The 20,172-nt window shown below is 39.5% G+C and overlaps 1 protein-coding gene across 1 annotated transcript in view; it reads right to left on the reverse strand.

Annotated features, from left to right (window-relative positions):
- Positions 1 to 20,172, reverse strand: part of ascc3 (activating signal cointegrator 1 complex subunit 3) — a 131,437-nt gene that overhangs the window by 106,141 nt on the left and 5,124 nt on the right. The window contains exons 2-6 of the mRNA XM_072679717.1: positions 18,483 to 18,608; positions 16,995 to 17,145; positions 12,800 to 13,383; positions 9,259 to 9,379; positions 1,739 to 1,937 (exon numbers count right to left, since the gene is read on the reverse strand). Of these exons, the coding sequence (XP_072535818.1) occupies positions 1,739 to 1,937; positions 9,259 to 9,379; positions 12,800 to 13,383; positions 16,995 to 17,145; positions 18,483 to 18,572 (1,145 nt within the window). The 5' untranslated portion in view covers positions 18,573 to 18,608. The remainder of the gene's footprint in view (positions 1 to 1,738; positions 1,938 to 9,258; positions 9,380 to 12,799; positions 13,384 to 16,994; positions 17,146 to 18,482; positions 18,609 to 20,172) is intronic.

Consider the following 20,172-nt stretch of genomic DNA (forward strand, 5'->3'; position numbering starts at 1 on the left):
AGACATGGCAGTTAAAAGAAACCAGGGAGGAGTTGATGTCTGTAACACTAAGACAACTTTTCAGAAAGAAATGCTCATAGAATTGCTAGAAAGGCAAATCAAAACACCCAGATGACTGCAAAACACCAAGTAGAAAACTGAGCAGACTCTGGAATGGTGGTGCACTATTCTTCTGTGTATCAACACAAGAAATTTGACCATCATGGAAAAATCATCAGAATAGAACTTTTCCTCTGTCTTTACCACAAAATTCAGCATCAGCACTTTCCCAAGGACATCTAAATAATGATGAAGTATTTTGGAAACAAATCCTGCAGACTGATGTTAAAATAGATTATTTTTGCCAGAAATGAGCAAAGGTATATTAGGAAAAAATTGATTAAAAAAGCAAATTCTGTTTAAAAAACAAAAAAAAGAGGATGAAAACTTCAGGATAATAATCTTACACACCTCAAATCCACAATGGACTACATCAGGAGGCGTAAGATTATGGTTACCATAACCCCACAGGTCTCCGACCTAAACATCATTAAAAGCTGTGGACAGACTCTTAAAAGAGCAGAGTATTCAAGACAACCTTAGAATTTAACAAAAAGTACAAGCTTTAAGTAAGGAAGAAATTTGAAAAAAAAAATCTGGCAAAAAAGAACTGGGGTGTTACAAAGTACTGACCATCTCTTACTCGTTATGCTCAGTAACAAACATTTGATTCCGTAGTGAAAGGGACCAAAAGAGAGTGAGAGAGACAGAGAGAGAGAGAGAGATACAGAGAGATACAGAGAGTCATGGTCATGGTTTTAGCAGTTGTGCTATCCTAGGCTTTTTCTGGTTTAAAAACGTAGTAGCAGTTCTTTGAAAGCTCTGAGAAATCAGTAGGCTACTTTGTGCATATTAGTGTAACAGTATCCTCCACAGATCTAATTCCAGATTTCAAATTCTCACTCCTATCACTTATGAAGAACTGCTTAAAATGTTCTTATATCCTATAATTACTGATTAATAATCCTTTTGATCAAAGTCACAGAATTAAAAAGGTTTAAATGTAGCAACTTCTTGACATCATGAAAAGGTTCTCCTAAAATACAAATACCACATCCAACATATCCAATGCATTACTCCATGTCTCACTCGCTCTGTAAAAACTGCAGGCTCTGCGGCAGATGTTCTCAACTCTATTAATGATTCTTTCATTGTGCATGTATAACTCATTATGCAGCACTGTTTCAGAACATAGTTTGTATAAATTAGTGACTGCTGCTATAGGTCCCGTGCAGACAGACCCAGCACTGTAACCAGTGATGCACAGATAGATGCAACGAATGAAAGAAGGGAAGAGAAGGAAGAAGTGTAAGGTACATAAGGTACAGCACCAACATGCTTTAACCCACTGCTAATTCCTTTATGTTCCAGCAGATTTGGCCAGACATCATTTTTAATTAAACAGATCACTGATCTTTTTATCTCCTGAAATTAAACTTGCAGCATGAAAATCCAGAGGAAAAAAAAGGACATGGCCAAAGGTTGGATTGCACATTCATCAGAGGTTTTCCCCCCGTTTTCCAGGGAACACACTGTAATGAAATATGTAGAGGGGGGCCTGATAGTGAAAGGGACCAACAGAGAGCGGGAGAGAGCGAGCGAGAGAGACAGAGAGAGAGATACAGAGAGAGAGAGAGAGAGAGAGAGAGAGAGACAGAGTGTGTGAGAGACAGAGTGTGTGAGAGCCAGAGAGAAATACCTCTGCAATCTCAGCTCCTTGGGATCAAAATGAAAGGTGGCTTCTGAGGATTCCCCGTCATCACCTCTTTTCTCTCTCTTTCTCTCCTTCTTCTCCTCCCGCCGGTAGAGCTTCATCATCTGCTTCTCCTGCTCTGATTGAATGGTCACCTGACAGCCATATGTAGGCTTAACAGTCTCTGTATTCTTAAGCATTCCATCTGTAGAAAAAATATGAAAAAAAACAATTTTTTTTTTACTTGTTTATAACCAACAACACACTACTAAATTAGTTCTTCTCCAAATATTTAAAGTTTAGCATGTCTACCAAATTGAATGAAGGTTTTTTTAATTGCTTGAATCCAGAGAATACACCACACGTTTGCGCTCGTGAGACTAAAACAAAAACCCAAACTGTCTGAACTACAACTTTAAGCTCCTTATAAAACAGGAATGGGAGGCAGCATAGGCATTAGGAGGCAGGACCCAGCATAACTTACAGGTTATTTGAGATATATATATATATATATATATATATATATACATACATACATACACACACACACACACTCTCAACTTCATGGGACCAATGCAGTAGTAGTCTTTAACGTCACAATCTAATCTAACAGACAGAACCACTTTGCTTTGCAGAAAGTCTGCGAGTGATACTGCCTTTCTTTCCTAAAATAGTTGTGCTTACACGCTCTGCCATGCATAGGAAAGCATATCAGATGACCACACCCAGCCACTTGAAGTCATTTATGATTTGAGAAGGAGTAAAAGAAAAGTACTGCAGACTATACAGCACACGACAACATGGCATACAACAAAGCTATAAGCGCTGGGCTTGCTTGCCTTATCGAGAGCCGCAGGATAAAGGTTAAATTATCCATCAGACCACCTTACTGTCTGAAGCACAACAGCTCAATAAAAAGCCCGGCCTCTCTTCAAAGCAGATGAGATGTGATGATTGCACTGAGGCCTTGTCTGATTGTCTCTTCTTTATCCTCTGTAAAGGCTCACGTTTAGAGCTCCCTCTCGTCTTTCTTCACCAACACTGACAAGCAGACTAGAAGTCTTATGACAAACTCCAGAAAAACTCAAAAAGCACCCTGAGGAGACAATGCCACATCCCACTGATCTGCAAATATAAATACTTAGCTTCTGAATTTTTAACAGAATGTCCTTTGAGCTTAGAAAAGAGCACACTGAAGAAGTGACACCAAGGTGAAGTGCAAGTTTCCTACTTGATCACACTTGACTAGCAATAAGCTTTGCAGCAGCAGAGTTCAAATCTGATACTACGTCATTCAAACTTGAAACTGATGAAAATTGCCAATATTACACACCTTCAAACTATCCATGTCCATCTTTATCCGGTTAGAAGTCTTTCATAAGGAGTGTAAAAATGATTGGTGCTTATTCTAAGACATTATTCTGTATGAACTTTCATCCACTGGTTAATTAACATGATTTTATTTTAAATCATTAGTCAAATTTATTCCCAGTCAATTCATTCATAGCTGATTCCTTTCTCATGAACCTGAGGACCTTCAAAACTGGAGGCACTCGTGACCAAAGGTGAACTGTTAGATCGGCTAGCCTACCCAAGGTGTCACCCTGATGTGCGGCCCGTACAGGAAACAGAGCATGTAGCTCACCCGCAGCTCCAGTTACGCAGACGGAGACGACTAGGCTTTCCAGACACATTATTACCAGCCTGGCTGATCTAACCAGACACATTCTACTCATTACAACAATGTTAATTATGCAGAGGGCTTGTTTTAATTAACATCATTAGCTTGTAGCTGGACATTAAGACATCTTTGTCCCATCTGCTTAAATGTAAAAGTCTTCAAAGCCAAGACAGACAAGAGTTACTAGATGTTTCTTCGGCTAGAAACCACCAGAGAAAACAAACACAAAAAAGCAACAAAATATGATTTAATATTAATGTTACAGACAACAAGAACATAGACTTCTTTTTTTCCTCTATTTTCTCAGACAAATGTATTTCAGGAAAGAATGTAGCCAACACTATCAGACTATAATAGGATTGGCGAGAGTGTGAAATTACCCAGGTTTGCAGGTGCAAAGCCCACTTATTTTCTATTAAATTAGCAAAACTGTCAGTGATATGCTGACACTGCTCAAATGGAGGGCCTGGGAGGTATAATCCCTAATCTCATTGACACTGTAGGAAAAGCAGGTGAAGCAGTTTGCTCACCCAGACGGTAAGAAAGAACTACACTGAAGAACAGAATAGAAACATTGCAGGGCTGCGCAATATAGTAGTAGTTGGCCAAAATGGACAGTGCAATGTTCTGAACGAGGAACGAGCATTTTAATCTTCACATCTAAATGAATAGTTTTTCCTTACAGCCCAAACAAAATTATTTTATATTACTCTACATGAAAATAACTTTAATAACATTACTGAACACTACTTGCATTAAGTTGGTCCATACCTGTTTTAGGTATTTAGTTCTTGTCATTTTAGTCGTATGTAATTTCAAGACATTACCAGACGACCTACAGAACTACAAGCTGCAGCTGCACAAATTATGAGAACTATTTGAACATTCAGTTACGTTAACAAATATTTAGAAATACTTCTGTATCTGTATATTCAAATAGCCATGACCAGATCTAGCCATAATACATCCAACATTCTTGTGAACTTACATGAGCCTTTTTATATATACACACACGGACCTCTAAAGGAAGAGCACATTATTTGACTTCTCGAGAAGCGTGCCTATTACACTGGACCAATCAATACAGCTGCTAAAGGTATTTTTAATGAAGAGTTCTGATTCATCGCTGTTCGGAGCAGTAGAAATGTTGTGTTTCAAAGAAATGTACTAAAATGGAAAAGGACAGATAAAGGATAACAACTAGATATAATCCAAAAGGCTTAATCACAGAATGCATAAGAAAAAAAAAAAAAGTGTACATGTGTTTTGAAAATCTGAATCAAACGAAATCCATCAAAGCAATCACAAAAGGAAGCAGGCTAATTAATTTTGTCCGAAACAAAAGGGAAGGGTTTCACAAAAGGCAACACATTACAGTAAACCTGTCTTCCAGTGCTATGGGCTAACAAGTATTAATTAAGAATTAATCGAGGGTTACATCGTAATTCATCATGTAACCTCCATGTTTTACAATCATATCAACAGACACTGAAGACAAATTAGATGAGCTAATTAATCAAATTAATAACACCACTGAACTAGAGTTTTATACTGAAAACGCAGCTGTGTGAACTGCAGGGTATGACTGACATTACCTACGAACATGACCCACCTTTGTTAAAATATTATCAGAAAAACAAATATGTCACCAAGTATGCGCAGGCTGAGCAGCCTGTTGGTTTTATAACATAACCTTAATTATTTCACAGCACAAAGCAAAAGTGCATCTTTACATGCTGTTACCAGTCTGGCTGTAAACAGCTGCTTGCTCTAAAGCTATTGGTTTATTACAGCTAGGATCACTACAGCCACATCAACATGTCTACAGTATGCACTCAGTTCTAATTCTGGGGGGAAAACAGCATGTCTAATTGATGTGATGTTAAATTTCAACAAAATGAAACTTTAGTAGTTTTTACTGTACCTTACATGGTTAAAAGGAAAAAAAAAACAAGATGTTTAAACTAAGAAATCAGAGCAGAAATTATTGCAGCCTTTGCACTATGATATCTGTCCATGGCCCAAGCCAAAACAAGAACACTGTGTAGCCAAAAGTATTGAGACACCCGTTCATTCATCATTTCTTCTGACAAAGTCTTCGTCTTTCTGTCTCTGCTGTCCAGGGAAGGCTTTCTACTAGCTTTTGAGGCACTGTTGTGAGGATTTGATTGCATTCAGCAACTAGAGCATTAGTTAAATTAGGATGTTGGATGATCACCACCCCACCTCATTGCAAACTCCCCAACTCATCTCAGAAGCACTGGATGAAGCACCATAATTCCAGAGAACACCGTTGCACTGCTCCACAGCTCAACGCTGGGGTGCTTTATACCCCTCTGGTGTCAATAGGTTCATGTTAATCTGCTGTGTGTACATGTGCACATTTGTGTCAGCAATGGGTACAACATAACGTAGCTGAATGTACTCTTTAGAAGGGGTGTCCACAAACATTTGGACATATAGTGTACATCAAAAAAGCACCAATGCCAAAAAGAGGTTCTTTCACAATGGATTTTTACAAGCTGCTGAGGCTGCCATTAAAACTCTTTTTGCTGCAGACGAAGAGCTACACTGGGGTCATCTACTCCATCAGCTAATAAAAGCAAACCAACGTCTGAAACATGCATTCCACAGACAAACTTAAGCACAACATTTTAAGTTTCAGGAGGTGCTCATTTACTGACCGTACAGAAGATTGATGCACAGCATCTTCAGAACAACCCTAAGAATCTGTTGCTCAGGATCATATGGTGTCATAAATTCTAGCACCTGCTATCTTGTTATAATATACAACTATAAGCAAAAGTAGAAACACTTATTCTGAAAAAGCTTGCTCATCTTTTTTTAACCCCCTTCAATAATATCTCCACACTGAGAATCTTATTCTGAGTGTTGCGGTTCTGGGCTTGTCCGTCCTCTCGCTCACAGCGATTGCCCATCAAAACTCAAAAGGCTCTTTTGAATTTTTCATACAGTCTGCGACACCCTCTCTACCTCCCTGCGATTTCCATCTCAAAGGCAACTCTTCTCTTTTCTTCGGTGCTGCATTTGGGACACGGTCACGTCTATATCCCCATAGCCTCCTGCCGACACTGACGTTGCATGGAACTGCACCTCTTTCTCTAGTCGACTCTTTGATGTGCCTCTTTTGCCCACACTTTGGCTTCATGGTGCAGGCACATGTGCTGCCCATTAGACTATGTGCGACTGTCTGAAGCTATTTTTGCATCACTACATTTCTGTTACTGCATCCACAACCCCCTGTGGAGCAATTACCTCTGTGGAGCAATTACAGAGCAGAAAAAAGGCTTTTATATTAAAAAAAAATGTATTAATTATTTATATTTAAATAAGGATAGCAGAGCAAATCTGCAGCATTTCAGTTCTGCATTCTCCTGTTTGCATTTGCAAATATAAAAGGGTGATCCCCACTTAAAAAGCATCCAGGCACAAAAACGCATCTGCAAAGACATTTCAAGCACCTTTTGCCAACAGGGGGTGCTACAACAGATCCTTCGCAAGCGATTAGTTTATTCATGTACTGGCCAGACGTCCTAAGCCTCAAGAATAGCTGCTGAGCTGGTTTCCTGAAAAGCTGCAAGCAATGTTCGACAGGCTTAAAACAATAAAACTCATGTGCCAGAATTGGTATGAATCGGATGAAGAGGTTATTCTCCACATGAAGACACAAACTGCAGACATTTCAAACTCGTCAGAGTAAGGAAAAGGACACTGAATCACATACAAGGAAATTTTAGTCAGGGTATAAGAACCCGGCCATTCCCTAGTGTAAAAGTCTCTGAACTTTTTCAGGCAGTCCTAATGTTATATCCCATATGCCAAAGTGTCCAGACACCTTTCTCAATTAGTGAGATATTTGCTGAATCTCTATAGAAATCCACTGCAAATACAATGAGGAGCTGGAGTGATCAGAACTAATCAGCTCCATTACCTGACCTCACCAAAGTTCAGGTGGCTCAATGTAATCAAACTTTCACAGCAATCTTCCTTCATCCCTCCTAAGCACCTAAGCAGGTGTCTATAAACCATACCCCTTTTTTAAATAAAGGCTGCATTTCCTTCTTGAAAAGGTCATCAGGAGTAGGTCAGGTGACCTGAGGTCAGAAAACAGGTTTACGAAATGAAGGTCTGGCTGGACATGTGTGCACTACCGCACTGCACTCTTTTATCCACATGTAGGTTTCATTTAGGTTTGTCCATAAGATGTGTCATTATTGTATTAAATGCTTGGAACCCTACAAAAACAGCTTGCACTTGTCCAGCTAATCAGCTCTTGACAATCCCACACAATAAATATCACACCATTCTTCAATGCACGCAAAAAGTGGCCAATATAATCAGCAGCTTTTAGCCCCTCTTCTGACCTCTCCCCATGGTTGTCAAGGTAACTCTAATCTCAAAAGCAGCCTGAGTAGCCAGCAGCCCATTACTTCTTCTTGACAGTGCATGTCTGGCACCCTACAATTAGAGCAAAGTAATATAAAAGAAAAACAGAATAATTTTCCCATACTTAAATGTGAGTGACAGAAAAAGAATGAAAGAGAGAGAGAGAGAGAAAGAAAGAGAAAGAGAAAAATTACATGCAAGAAAGAAAAATGGAAAAAAAGAAGATAGAAATGGAGAGAAAAAAAAGAAAAAGAGAAAGAAAGTGAGAGAACGCAGAAGAGAGAAAGAATGAACGAGAGAACGAAATAAAGAAAGAAAAAGAAAGAGGAAAAAGGAACTAAAGAATAAGGGGGAAAAAAAGAAAGAGATGGCAAGAAAAAGAAAGAGAAAAGGGACACGAGAAAATTGGGGGGGGGGGGGGGGGGGGTGAAGAAAAGAAAAAGAAAGACAAACCAAAAATAAAAACACATAAGCATAAAGAGAAAGTAAAGGTGTGAACATATTAAGAATGAAAGAAAATAACAAAAGGCCATGTTACGCTGTTTACCGCCACCCTTCATCAATGTACAATGATGAACCAATACATTTTATTGGTCCCCAATAAACTGCAAAAAAGCCAGTTCCAATCCACAGAGGCATGGACTCTACAAGACCTCTGAGGTCACTGGCACTAAGCCAAGATTTGTCATGTTGCCTACAAGGTATTTTGTAATGAAAATATGTTTTATCTTTTTAAGGCAGAGTGAATTATTTATGTTTATATGAATCATGCAGACCAACAGTTATTGGAAAGTCAAATGGAAGGACTGTAAATCAGTTAATGTTCCCAGATTTACCTGAAGTATCTAACACCACTGCCCTACTGGATGGATCTGATTTATCTTTTCCTGTTTCAATATTTGTTTTGGAGACCGAATGGATTTTCCGGACCCAGTGCTTTAACACCAATAAACAATGACCACTAATGACTGCTAAGAACCTGCATGGTGAGTAAGTTTAGCTTAGTCAAGACAGTGATGCACCTTTATACTGTGCAGCATTGTTTTCACAAACCTTCATGTAGGTAGGAAGGAAATTTAACCTCTGCCCTTATCACAACAACTTAAAGAAGCCCGAAATGTTGAAAAAGTGCTGTGGACTGATTAAGTCAAAACAGAACTTTTTGGCCAAAACCAGCACAAGGCACATTTAAAGAAAAATAGCTACTACATTTCACCAAAAGAACACCTTGCCAACTGTTAGGCATGGAAGTGGATTTAGCATGCTTTGGAGTTGTGTTTTAAGTGTTTCCACAAAATACCAGCGCACATATTCAAAACAAAACTAAAGTGAGAAAGAAAAAAAGGAGAGGAAAAAAACTTTAGGTTTACAACACTGTTGTTCATCAGCTTCATGTTGGTGTTCTAGAGCCACTGTACTGTGTTTCTACGCAACTCACCTGGTAGGTAGCTGAGCTTGCCGTCAGGTGGGGCAGACAGGAGAGAGTCCACAATGTCTGACCTTCTCTGGAGAAGGACAGAGATCATCTCAAATCCCTCTGGGCCAAGGAACTCAAACAGCTGTGTGTACAAGAAACAGAAGAGATAGACCCATCAGCACTACAGCAAGAATGTGAAATAAATTAATAAATATCTACCGCAGCCAGAACATGAAACTTTCTGTATGCCAAATGTGAGCACCTGGCAATTATCATCCCCCACAGCCCTAAGTCTGGAGCAGAATCTCATCTGCTGCTCAGCCTGCTGAACACAGCCACCTGGCACTTAGCACCACAAAAAAAACACCACCAAGCAAACCTTTTAAAGCCAGCACACAACAAATGTTCAAAATGTTAAAACTTAATGAGCATTCTGGGGGAAAAAGAGGAGGGGGGGAGGGACACCACAACTAACTGGCCACTGAAGTACTATGCCATGCTATGGCCTATATGCATAATTCTACTCAAATGTTTCCCCCTCTCATAACAAATAAACAAATAAATAATGTAGTCTGTAAGCAAGTGGACTAGGGGCAGTCTTTTGACATTCTGGCTCTGCACATAGGCTCCAAAATAAAACAATTATGAATTTTAACTTTTAATTAAATAGAATTTTGATTTTTACATCTACGCAGGACCGAAATCAAAAATCAGTCTTTTTTCTGTATGTCTCTCTATATCCTTGTCACTTGTCTCAGTAAACGATGCTGTCCTGTAGCAGGAATATGACCAAACATCCTATAGAACACATTTTAAACCTAAAAGGTGGACTCTCTTCAATGAGACCCAAACTACAGTGAGCATGCATTTTGTTTCCAGAAGACTAGAGCAAAGTGAACACTCTTGCACTATCCCTTCAGATGCAGAACCTGAACAGTGATCCTGAAAGCAACATAATATAGCAATTGTACCTTAAAGTAGCAGCTTTAAAATCACCCTGATGGCGCACTGTCTTGTAATAGGGTAAATGGTGTCTCGGTCATTGCCGCTCTGGGAGTGCTGATTCATTGCGCACGCGCACACACACACAACTGTTGACTTAAATCTGTGTAACACTTGATTGGCTCTTGCGATATTAGTGTATGCTGTTATGTGGCCCACACGTTCCAGGTTCACTTTACTATGCTGTCTATTTACAGAACATCTTTCAGTTTTCAACTGTTTTGGAGTAATTCTCTCTTCAACAGAAGCTCCTCAGTGATTTTATTTCCGTCCGGATCTGCAATGTTTTTCCTCTCTCTTCTTCTAAGAAAATTACAGCCCAAAATTACCTGCTGTTCTTCACTGAACTTAAGTGCGGTCTGATTATTTTAGTCTCGTCAGGATACATCTATTTCTGATTTTCCAGGCAGATTAGACATTGCGCTAGAAACTATGGTTCCTAGTTACTATGCCCTGCGTTTAGTCTCCAAGCACACATAACCTCTGTATAGAGGTTATACACTTTTATATTACACTTTTATACACTTAGGATATTTACTTGGTCAGGAAGGTTAAACTCCTACTTCACCATGTGGCTACATGATGCAAACTTTCAAATACTAGAAACTCACTTGTTGAATTTTATGGCTGTCCAGATGTGAGGTTTATCAGTTTCTTTGTTCTTCATAAGCTCATAAATTCTGCCCATCTTGTCCCTGGCAGACTAACCCTTGTCACTTTTCCTGTCACTCTTTAAGGATTTACATCGGGACATAATGTGTAATTTCAAAAATAGTTACCAGACTTTTTCCAGGCAACTCTTCTTCTACTTTTCTTTGGCCATAAAAAGCCACATTTTGTATAGCACTAAATGACATTAAGTACAAATCTGAAACATTAAAAACTGGCCTGAACTATTTTTTATCTTCAGCACTAGTGTCAAGTTTAATGGTAGTTAGTGAAAATGCTTTCAACTTTGCTGTTGACTTTGGAGACACTTGCAGAGAAAAGCACTGAAGGCCTAGAAGACAAAGGGCACCCTATACCTAAAGATGTCAGTTTGAGCGTTACATTCCAAATGTCAACTACGTGAGGAACATTAAAACGTGATACAGCTCCAGTCCTACACCTTATACTTAAACCTTACAGGAGGGGGGGGTGTTAAAGCAAAAGACAAGAAGGTCAACTTACTGATGATAAGAAGGAACAAAGAAGAAGAAACCAAAGCAGAAGAGTGTTAAAACACAGCAACAAAACTGTGGAGACAACGAAAGCTTCCAGAACTGTCCAAAATCTTTGCACAGACAGTGGCAAAGAGGAAGACACACTGCTCATGACACCTCACCAATCATTTGAGGTGGTGACTAATTATTTAGCTGTGTTCATACCACTTAAAAATTCATGTGCATTGGGCACCTCCCCAAACAGTGGCAAAACTGAACTTCTCCAGCCCTCAAGCCAACAAACCACCTTTAAAGGAACTCCAATACCCCAAAACACTAACTGCTTTTTATGATTCATTAAAATGGAAATACAGACTACACATCTTTTTTTATATTGTACAAAAACAGGATTATGCTCATAACATTTGCTGCATATTAAAAAATAAAGGCAGCGCAGGGTCAAAGTGCAAAACATTTAACCTTTAGCCACTGCGCTACATGCTATGTGCCACATAACTCCAGGCAGAGCAGACAACCGCAGCTCCATTAGAAGTGAATAGCTGAGACATCTAGCTGTGATACTATTTAAGATGCTTTACGGTTACGATGTGTTACATTACGAATGTGTCTTTAAAGAGCTTTTTAATATGTAAAACATACATGCCAGCCAACATCACTTAAGAGCAATGAGGGGAGCGATTCCCCCCGTGACAGCACGGCCAACAGTGCTTTCTCGGACTCCGGCAAAGCAGCATGGCTCAGGATTCGACTCATAGGCCATAGGAGGTAGCGGAGCCATTTGTGGCCTCTTTTATTTTTGTTTTTATTAATGATGTATTTGTTTATTACACTGCCACAAAAAAGAGCTTAAGCAAATAACTGAAATCTAAAAACCCATGAAAATCATAGTGAGTGTATGCAATCTTCAGATCGCAACTTTAGCCATATTGTCCAATATTCTAAGAAACTGTTTAGACAGTGCAGACTAAACATTAATTATTGAGAATTTTAAAAACTGTTAACACAGAAACAGTTTTTTTAATTAAAAATAATAATTAAAAAGAAAAAAAAATTAGAGGTTTCTTTGGTTAACATTAGCTTTTTAAAAATCTTTATTACATGTATAAATCCTACATCTGGATGCATCTTACATGTTTTGTTATTTTTTTATCCGTGCTTGTTTTTGGTGTGTAAAAGTAGCAGCTTTGCATGCATTACAAAAATATATATATACATTTTAAGAGCTTCCCTGCTCTCAACATACATGATTCAACAAATCAACTAAAGACTAAACCCTTCCCTGAGGAGAACTGTATGTGTAAGAACAGGGGCACTTCACTGTGGGCCGAGGAACACACAAAGGGTGAGGTCTTTGTTGCAAAAGCAAAGAGAGCAGCTAAACAGTCAGGGGATCTCACCTCATTCTGTAGTTCATCATCACTCTTAGTGGAGGTCAGCATCTCAAACAAAGAGGTACACAGTTCCTCAGCACTGGATGAGCCCATGTTGCCTCCACTTAGGTATTTCTCCACCTCTCTTCTAAGGATGGCGGCGTCAGCACTGCTGTGGCATGGGGCACTCTCCGAGTGTGCACCAACCGTCTCCACCTCGGCCCTCCGACCACCAGCATGGTTGTTGAGGAAGCTGTTGAAGTCTAGGCTTCGGCCCTCGAAATTCTCCTCCTCCCAGGGCAGAGGGTCCTGGGTGTCTATCACATAAGAATCGAAGGAAAAAGCAATGTTCCGTCCGAAGGCAGCCCCACGATCCACAGGTTTGAAGGAGCTCTGTGTTTGGATGAAAGCCTCTACCTGGGACTCTCCAAGCTGAGCCACCAGTCGGCCCACAGCAGCACAGGACGCCTCAACAGCTGAAGCCGGGAAAGGGCCAAACATCTGCTTGATGGCACGTGTCTCTTCATGGCCAACCTGGTCTTTGTTGTGGAATGTCTTGAACAAGAAGACCGCAGCACTTTCAATGGCGTCCTGTCCGTGTTCTGTGCCAACTGCAAAATTGAGAGAGACGATGGCAAAACACACAAATTAACTGAGTAGACACACAAAATGAGAGCATCCCTGTAACATATGTACACAGACATCTGAAACAATTAGAACCACTTTCTACATTGCACATGTCCAGTGAGTACATAAGAAAGGCTTTGACCAAATGTCAGTCAGACCACACATTAATAATGAGGAAAGGGGCTGACTGTCCAATTAAAGGAGAAGATGTGAGCATGGAGAAGGAAGACAAAGATCTGGCCCAATTAAAATTCTTAGAATGCATCTCACTCTCTGCTGCACACTTTGCCTATAATTGCTGATTTCTGTGCAATTTTAAATGTGTCAAATGAGAAACGTGTGGATGAACCTGAAAGAAACTGGCTATATAAATATAAAAAACTTTGTAAATAGGGACAGCAAAACAAAATTAAAAATCAAAACAAAACTCCAGGCTGCTCATTGCTTTTATTATGCAGAGCTTCTTCATATTTTATTCATATTAATGTTAACATTAAACACTACCAAGTTCACTAACCAAAATATCTTAAAACAGTTTTATAATATAACATACACAGATTTAAATTCTGGTGAACACATTACATTACATCAGTGATCCCTAAACCGGTCCCCTCAGGGACGCCCAAGTAGTCCACATTTTGGCTCCATCCTAATGCGTTATGAAAAATATGGACCATCTGGAAGTCCCAGAGGACTGGTTCGAAAACCACCGCTCTACATTACACTTTACAGTGCATGTTGGCCTAAGAGGTTCACGACTAAGAATGCACAATGATAATATGATAGCTTCATATGGCATTCAAATGGCATTATACATATTTGCATCAGAATGTTTAGTTTAGATGTTTAGACATTTCAAAAGAATATTTTATGACGTTTTTATTTAATTCCAAAAGAGCAAAACAGTTAAGCAACACTGAGGTACTGTGTTAAGCCAACACATTTGTAAGCCACTACAGCTTAAATGTAACATTTTTTAATCATGTTGATTTACTTATGATTTTGTGTCAATTATTGTTTTGCATCAGCATAATCAGACATGTTCAATATTGTGCAAAACCTTGTGCAAAAGCATCTGTAAAAAATATTATCTGGGCAGTAACAAGTGTTTATTTGCTCAGTAAAACACTAATATTAGAATAAATACAAACATTCATACACCACTCTGTACATTAGACATCCCCAATGCTCTCCTCATAGAAGTCTTTTATTATGTATAGTTATTATCCAACACCTTGTTTGACTAAGAAATACAAATTCATGTTAAATACAAAATATTACAAGATATTTACTACTTTTACCATCAGACTTCCTGTTCATATTTACTGTATTTATGTTGACTCGCATGTGTTCTGGGGTGATCTTGGGATTTTACAAGCAAGAACACTCTTTTTGCGGAGATAAATGGTTTAATATAATGTGCTTAAGTCTCTAAAACCTCTGCACTGTACTGTGGATGAAAAATATTGGCTATCAGCATCAGCACAGAATTCCCAGTTTGGCGCATCTCTATTTGTGACACTGTTCAAAATTCTGTTTGAACTTCAACTCCTACGTCCTTAAGCAACATCTCACTTCAGTTGTCAGTGGGATCACCACAGCCAAGTGTGCAGCTGCTGCAAAAACACAGAGATGGCTCACCAGCAGACAAGCTTAATACATCGCTGGAGGTAGATAGAAGTGTTTTAAGTAGTATTAAAAAATATCTTATTTTTTTGTTGTTTTTTTTAAATTAGGCTACAAGGTAAGCTACTCATTTGAAAAATCATCCACAAGAAAGAAATTCTACTTGGATTTTCTAATACAAGCAGTGTGTCTGTGTCTGTCATGTGAACTCATGACCACCACTTCTCACAGATCATTCCATTTAAAAAGCAATCTCTAAAACTACGATGTGTGTCAGTGGCTTTAGGTGAACGCCTGAACATCAAATAGGCCTGGCACTCGGGAAAATCTGACCAGAGCAACACCCTGCTGAACACTAGTGAGCCTTTTGTCATGGACGGCGTAGCAGAGACTCAGTGACGAAAACACGGATCTTTTCTGTCCTTCACAGTCCTCATTCATTTCCACCATAAATGTGCCACACCTGCTGTGACCACAGTCTCTCTTGTATTCATGAGAGCTACGATGGGATTAGAAGCAGAGAGGGAGTCCTGCCATGTTCCAATCCCTGCCCTGCTGTTTTCCTCGCACTCCCCACCCCAGCCCAGCCCGCTCCCCCTGCCAACAGGATCAGAACAGTAATACGAGCAGTGGGAGAGGACTCAGCATGCAACCCTGTTTGACTAAGACTGAATTGGGGGATTTGCATCTAATCTAATTATTAGACGCATCAGGACAGCTAAATACTACTGCGGGGTGAACCACACAGAGCCGTTACAAGTCCGGTCACCTCTGTGACTGATGAGGTTCAAAATGGGAGCACGTTGGTGGCGTAAGGAAAACGACCCTAACCTTATGGTGGTTCAATTACATTAACACAAGTGTTGGCTAATTCAATTTGTTCTTTAATGTGCCGGTGTTGCCTGCAAAATGGAGCACAGCAAATTGATGGAAAAAGAAAACATACTGAGCGAGCACAAAAAGCTAAGAGTGCTGACAAGCTTGTTCATGACTGAAAACGACATGGAAATCTTGCATCCTGAACTGAAATCACACAGGCTGAACCTGACTGAACCTAATCTGAATGGGTTGTGTGCAACTGCAGAAAGCATGTACTGTGTACTGCAGTCATGTAAAAAAATTTAAGTGTGGCAGGGCAACTAAAAATGATAAACTAACCGATTACAGAGTGCCTTTAGAATTAACACAGCCGAGGGTGCGGTCACACATACCTAGTTTGGTCCAGACTTTTGACACTCAGACAGTTTAAAATAGTAGGGGTGCAAGGTGCCGCGAACCACGGTCCGATACAAAGGGCCAAAATTTGATCTGGGTTGAAATGAACCATAGTCCAGTTCATTTGCAGTGTGAAAATGCTTTTTTGGATGGTTCAGACTTTCAAAGAACTAAAACAAATGTGAACTAAAACTCACATTTGTTTTAGTTCTGCACCTCAATATGGTCAACAATGATTTTTAGGTTGAGCCAACTCAAAAACAGTAGTATATGTGCTGCAGCTGAAACTGCTTAAGCATTCTGTAAGAGTTTTAGCCTGTGTCCCTTTTTTCCAGTTTACTTGAGGAATCCCCATTTGTCACGTGAGGAAAGACTAACTGACCAAGTTTGAACGTATGATCTTCGGTCTCCTGATAAGCAAGCTGTTAGATAGTTGTGCCAAAACCGTAATGCCATGCACATTCCTGCATCCAAGAAATAATGAAAATTTGTCATTGTCAAAAGCTTTCTAGTCTGAGGACATAATGTGATGTGTAGGAAAATGCGAACCTACAGATGGGAATAAACAGTAAACAAACATTTAAAAAGCACTAAACTAAGACTACATTTCAGCTGCAACACATTGAGTAATGTTGTTGATTCAGCTCTCCAAAAATGATACGACACAATTACTTTCCTACTAATATTTAGGCGACACTGTGCTACTAGGTTAAAATGTCACACAGACAGGACTGAACCATTTAAAATACCACACCTATCTGTTTGGCTGCTTGCAGAATGTTCCTCAGCTCCTGAGAGGTTGTCTGTTGCTCCTTCTTTTCCAGATGTTGTGTGAAGAACTGGAAAACCTTTGGCCAGGTCAGACCCTCTCTTGCAAACAGTTCCTGTCTCTTCTGACGCTTGGCCTACAAGAGAGACAGCTGTTAATGTTAAGTTAGACATCTTTAGAGAGGTTTCTGAGTTTCTCAGATCCTTCTAAAAATCCAAGGTGGTAGAACGAACTTCCCCCAGGTGTCTAAACAAGCTGAGGAGCTTGCATCCTTCAAATGATGACTGAAGATCCATCTCTTTAAAGAGAACTTAACTCAACACTAATTGTTTAGGTATTTAAGACTTGTAATTGCACCTAAATGTCTTACTTTGATTTCCCTGACATTCAGACATGGTGTAGCTGGCGGAGTTTTGCGCATCTTTTGTAACTAGGTTTCCATACTGGCTTTTGGACTCTAACCTAGTCCCACTAGCCAGGGAAATGTCCTGAGGGGTCAGCAAAGCACTACTGCAAGTCATTCTGGATAAGAGCATCTGCTGAATGTCATACATGTAAATGTAATTCTAAGTTTTATTTTATATTGTATGTTCAAGAAAAAATGAAAATGAAACCTCTATTTTAGAAAGTTGTAAGGGTTAAGGTAGTAAAAGCAGCAAGGTTTATTAGCATCCTGCCTTTGTATCATCGCTTTGGTGTCCTCTAAAACTTGAACGTTACAGAACAAGTTCAGAATCGTTTTCTTTTCATCACTTAAACAGCAGCTGTGCTGCTTTAAGGATTTAAATTCAGAGCTGAGAAGGTGATTTAAGCTGATCTGAAGTGCAATCTGCCACCTCCTAAAAAGCCAAATAAAAGCAAAGTCAGGAGACAGAAAGATTAAGGAGAAACAAGAGGGGTGGGGGGGGTGGGGGGGGGTGAGAGAAGAGAGAGACTGTCAGGCGAAAGCACATGAATAATGTAGGGGACTAGGTTAATAGAGGTACGTGCCCAAGGACATTACAGTCCAAGAGACATCTCTCCTTGTGGCAACTGGTTGGTGGACAATTTTTGACACTGGATTAGCATCCGCTTTGCTCATTAATGGACTGTTCTCCAGCCTCTGTGCTGGTTCCAGTTTCCAAATTGGAACTTAAGACATGCATCTACAAGCCAGAATCCACCAACCTGACTTTTCTGACAGTTAATCAGAAATACTTTTCTAATCAGAAAAAAGAAGCACTTACTATGGCTATAGGAACTTTCATCCCTAAACCAAAACTCTTTAAATATACAGTCTGGAAAAGCACTTCTCTACACAGATAATCACTAATGCCTACTAATATCAGTATATAAAGCCAGGGTCACCACAGGAGTATAGCAAACAGTATGTGTGAAACAGGCTTGAGAGAGTTAAGACACCTTTATCAGAAAGCAGAAAGAGCTAGCAAGAAATATTTGTCCTGAAAATGAGTTGGAGACGGTGTGCCTTGCCTTCAAATCACAAAGCTCATGTGTGAAGTCTTCCTGCTTGCTGACCGTAGAGAAAGAGCGCAATGCACCGGTGAGCCGAGGAGGAGACATAGCTCTGCCGCTTCAGTCGACCATCAGAGGCAGGATCTGCTCATGCAGGAAAAAGAGCCTGTTAGAAAAGAACAGCACTGCTGAATCATAATCATTGTGGCTGCTTCACAGAACAGGATTTGCCTTTGGCCATCAGTTAGCCTTCCTTCTGGCAAACAACACAACGAAACTCCCTAGTCCTAGGGAGTCCTACACTCACTAGCAGTTTAATTAAAATAAACTTTCTGTAAAATTACAAATATGTAAATGTGCATGTCTAATAAATGAATAAACAGGGCACAAAGATTATGATTTGGTATGTGTTCTGAGAAATGAAAGACTTCGATTTAGGCATATCTCAGTATGAATCAACCATTTGATAAAGCAGAGGTATGAAAAACACCAACTCAAATGATTGCTCCCATGATTTTTTTTCTCACCTTCCCCCTCCCCCCCACCTTTTCTCATTCAGCAAGACCCCAAAATGAAAGACAATTGTTTGGTATTTCATTATAACATGGCTCGACTCTTTTTGTAAATGTCAGAAAATGTTGGGGTCAACAAACGTAGCACACTAAATGTGTATGTACATCATTAGCATATGAGTGATGACAAATTACAATAAACCTTTGCTATTTTTAAACTAAATGCACATTATTTACTATAATGGCACACTGGCAATTACTCCAAAAACCGTGACTGAGGCCGTAATTAATGATTTTCCTACCAGTCTGCTCATGCAATTGAAGAATTGATGTAAACACATTGATGTACTGTATAATAAGAAGCTTTACAACACTGATAACCACACTGACAAAGTCAGGCAAGCAAAGTTTACCTATTGAAAATAGGTTCCTTAACTATCAACAGATGGCAGATCCTCATCCTTGCATCCCGGTTCTACGGACACAAATGTAAACATTCTTTGTGTGTGCTGAATGCAAGTCTGCCAGATGACACATTTACATAAAGGACAAAGTCGTGTTTGTATATAGCCTTTTAGTTACAAAACAGACATCTCACTGAAACAATAAACAGATGTGCATTCCCAGAATGTCAAAAGATGAACTACAGTATATGTAGAGCCTCGGAGTAAGTCATTTTTAAACGGTATAGTTTTAGTTTTAAATACGTGGCCTGAATCACATTTGGTGCTAGTGTAAAAGAACTGGTATAGGCTACATAGACTGGTATACGTACATAACTGCATTGTGCCAAGCATTTTAAAAGGGAAATTGTCCACTCGAGGCAGCATGATGGTGATTTCACCCCACTTGGCACTGTGAAAAACCACAGTAAAGCCGGGCCTCTCGTTTCTTATTGCTTTAGAATATCACAAAACAACTGGCGAACACAGATAGGACAGAGTGCTGGTTCCAAAGATTTGTAGATATTATCTTACACTATTGCTGTATTGGGTGACATTAAGTAACTGTTTTGAATTGTGATCACTCAGCTCAGTGTGTGATGTGAACCACAAAATTAATTAATGTATTTATTTATTTTTTCAAGAGCACAAACACTTATTTTGCACTGTTAAACCCTCAAACTGGGTTGTCCAAACCCTTTGGAACGGAGCTACAGAAAACTCACATTTCCCTTAAAGCGTCAGTATGTTATT

This window comes from Salminus brasiliensis, chromosome 5, assembly GCF_030463535.1.
Source record: "Salminus brasiliensis chromosome 5, fSalBra1.hap2, whole genome shotgun sequence".
In the NCBI taxonomy this organism is placed as follows: Eukaryota; Metazoa; Chordata; class Actinopteri; order Characiformes; family Bryconidae; genus Salminus; species Salminus brasiliensis.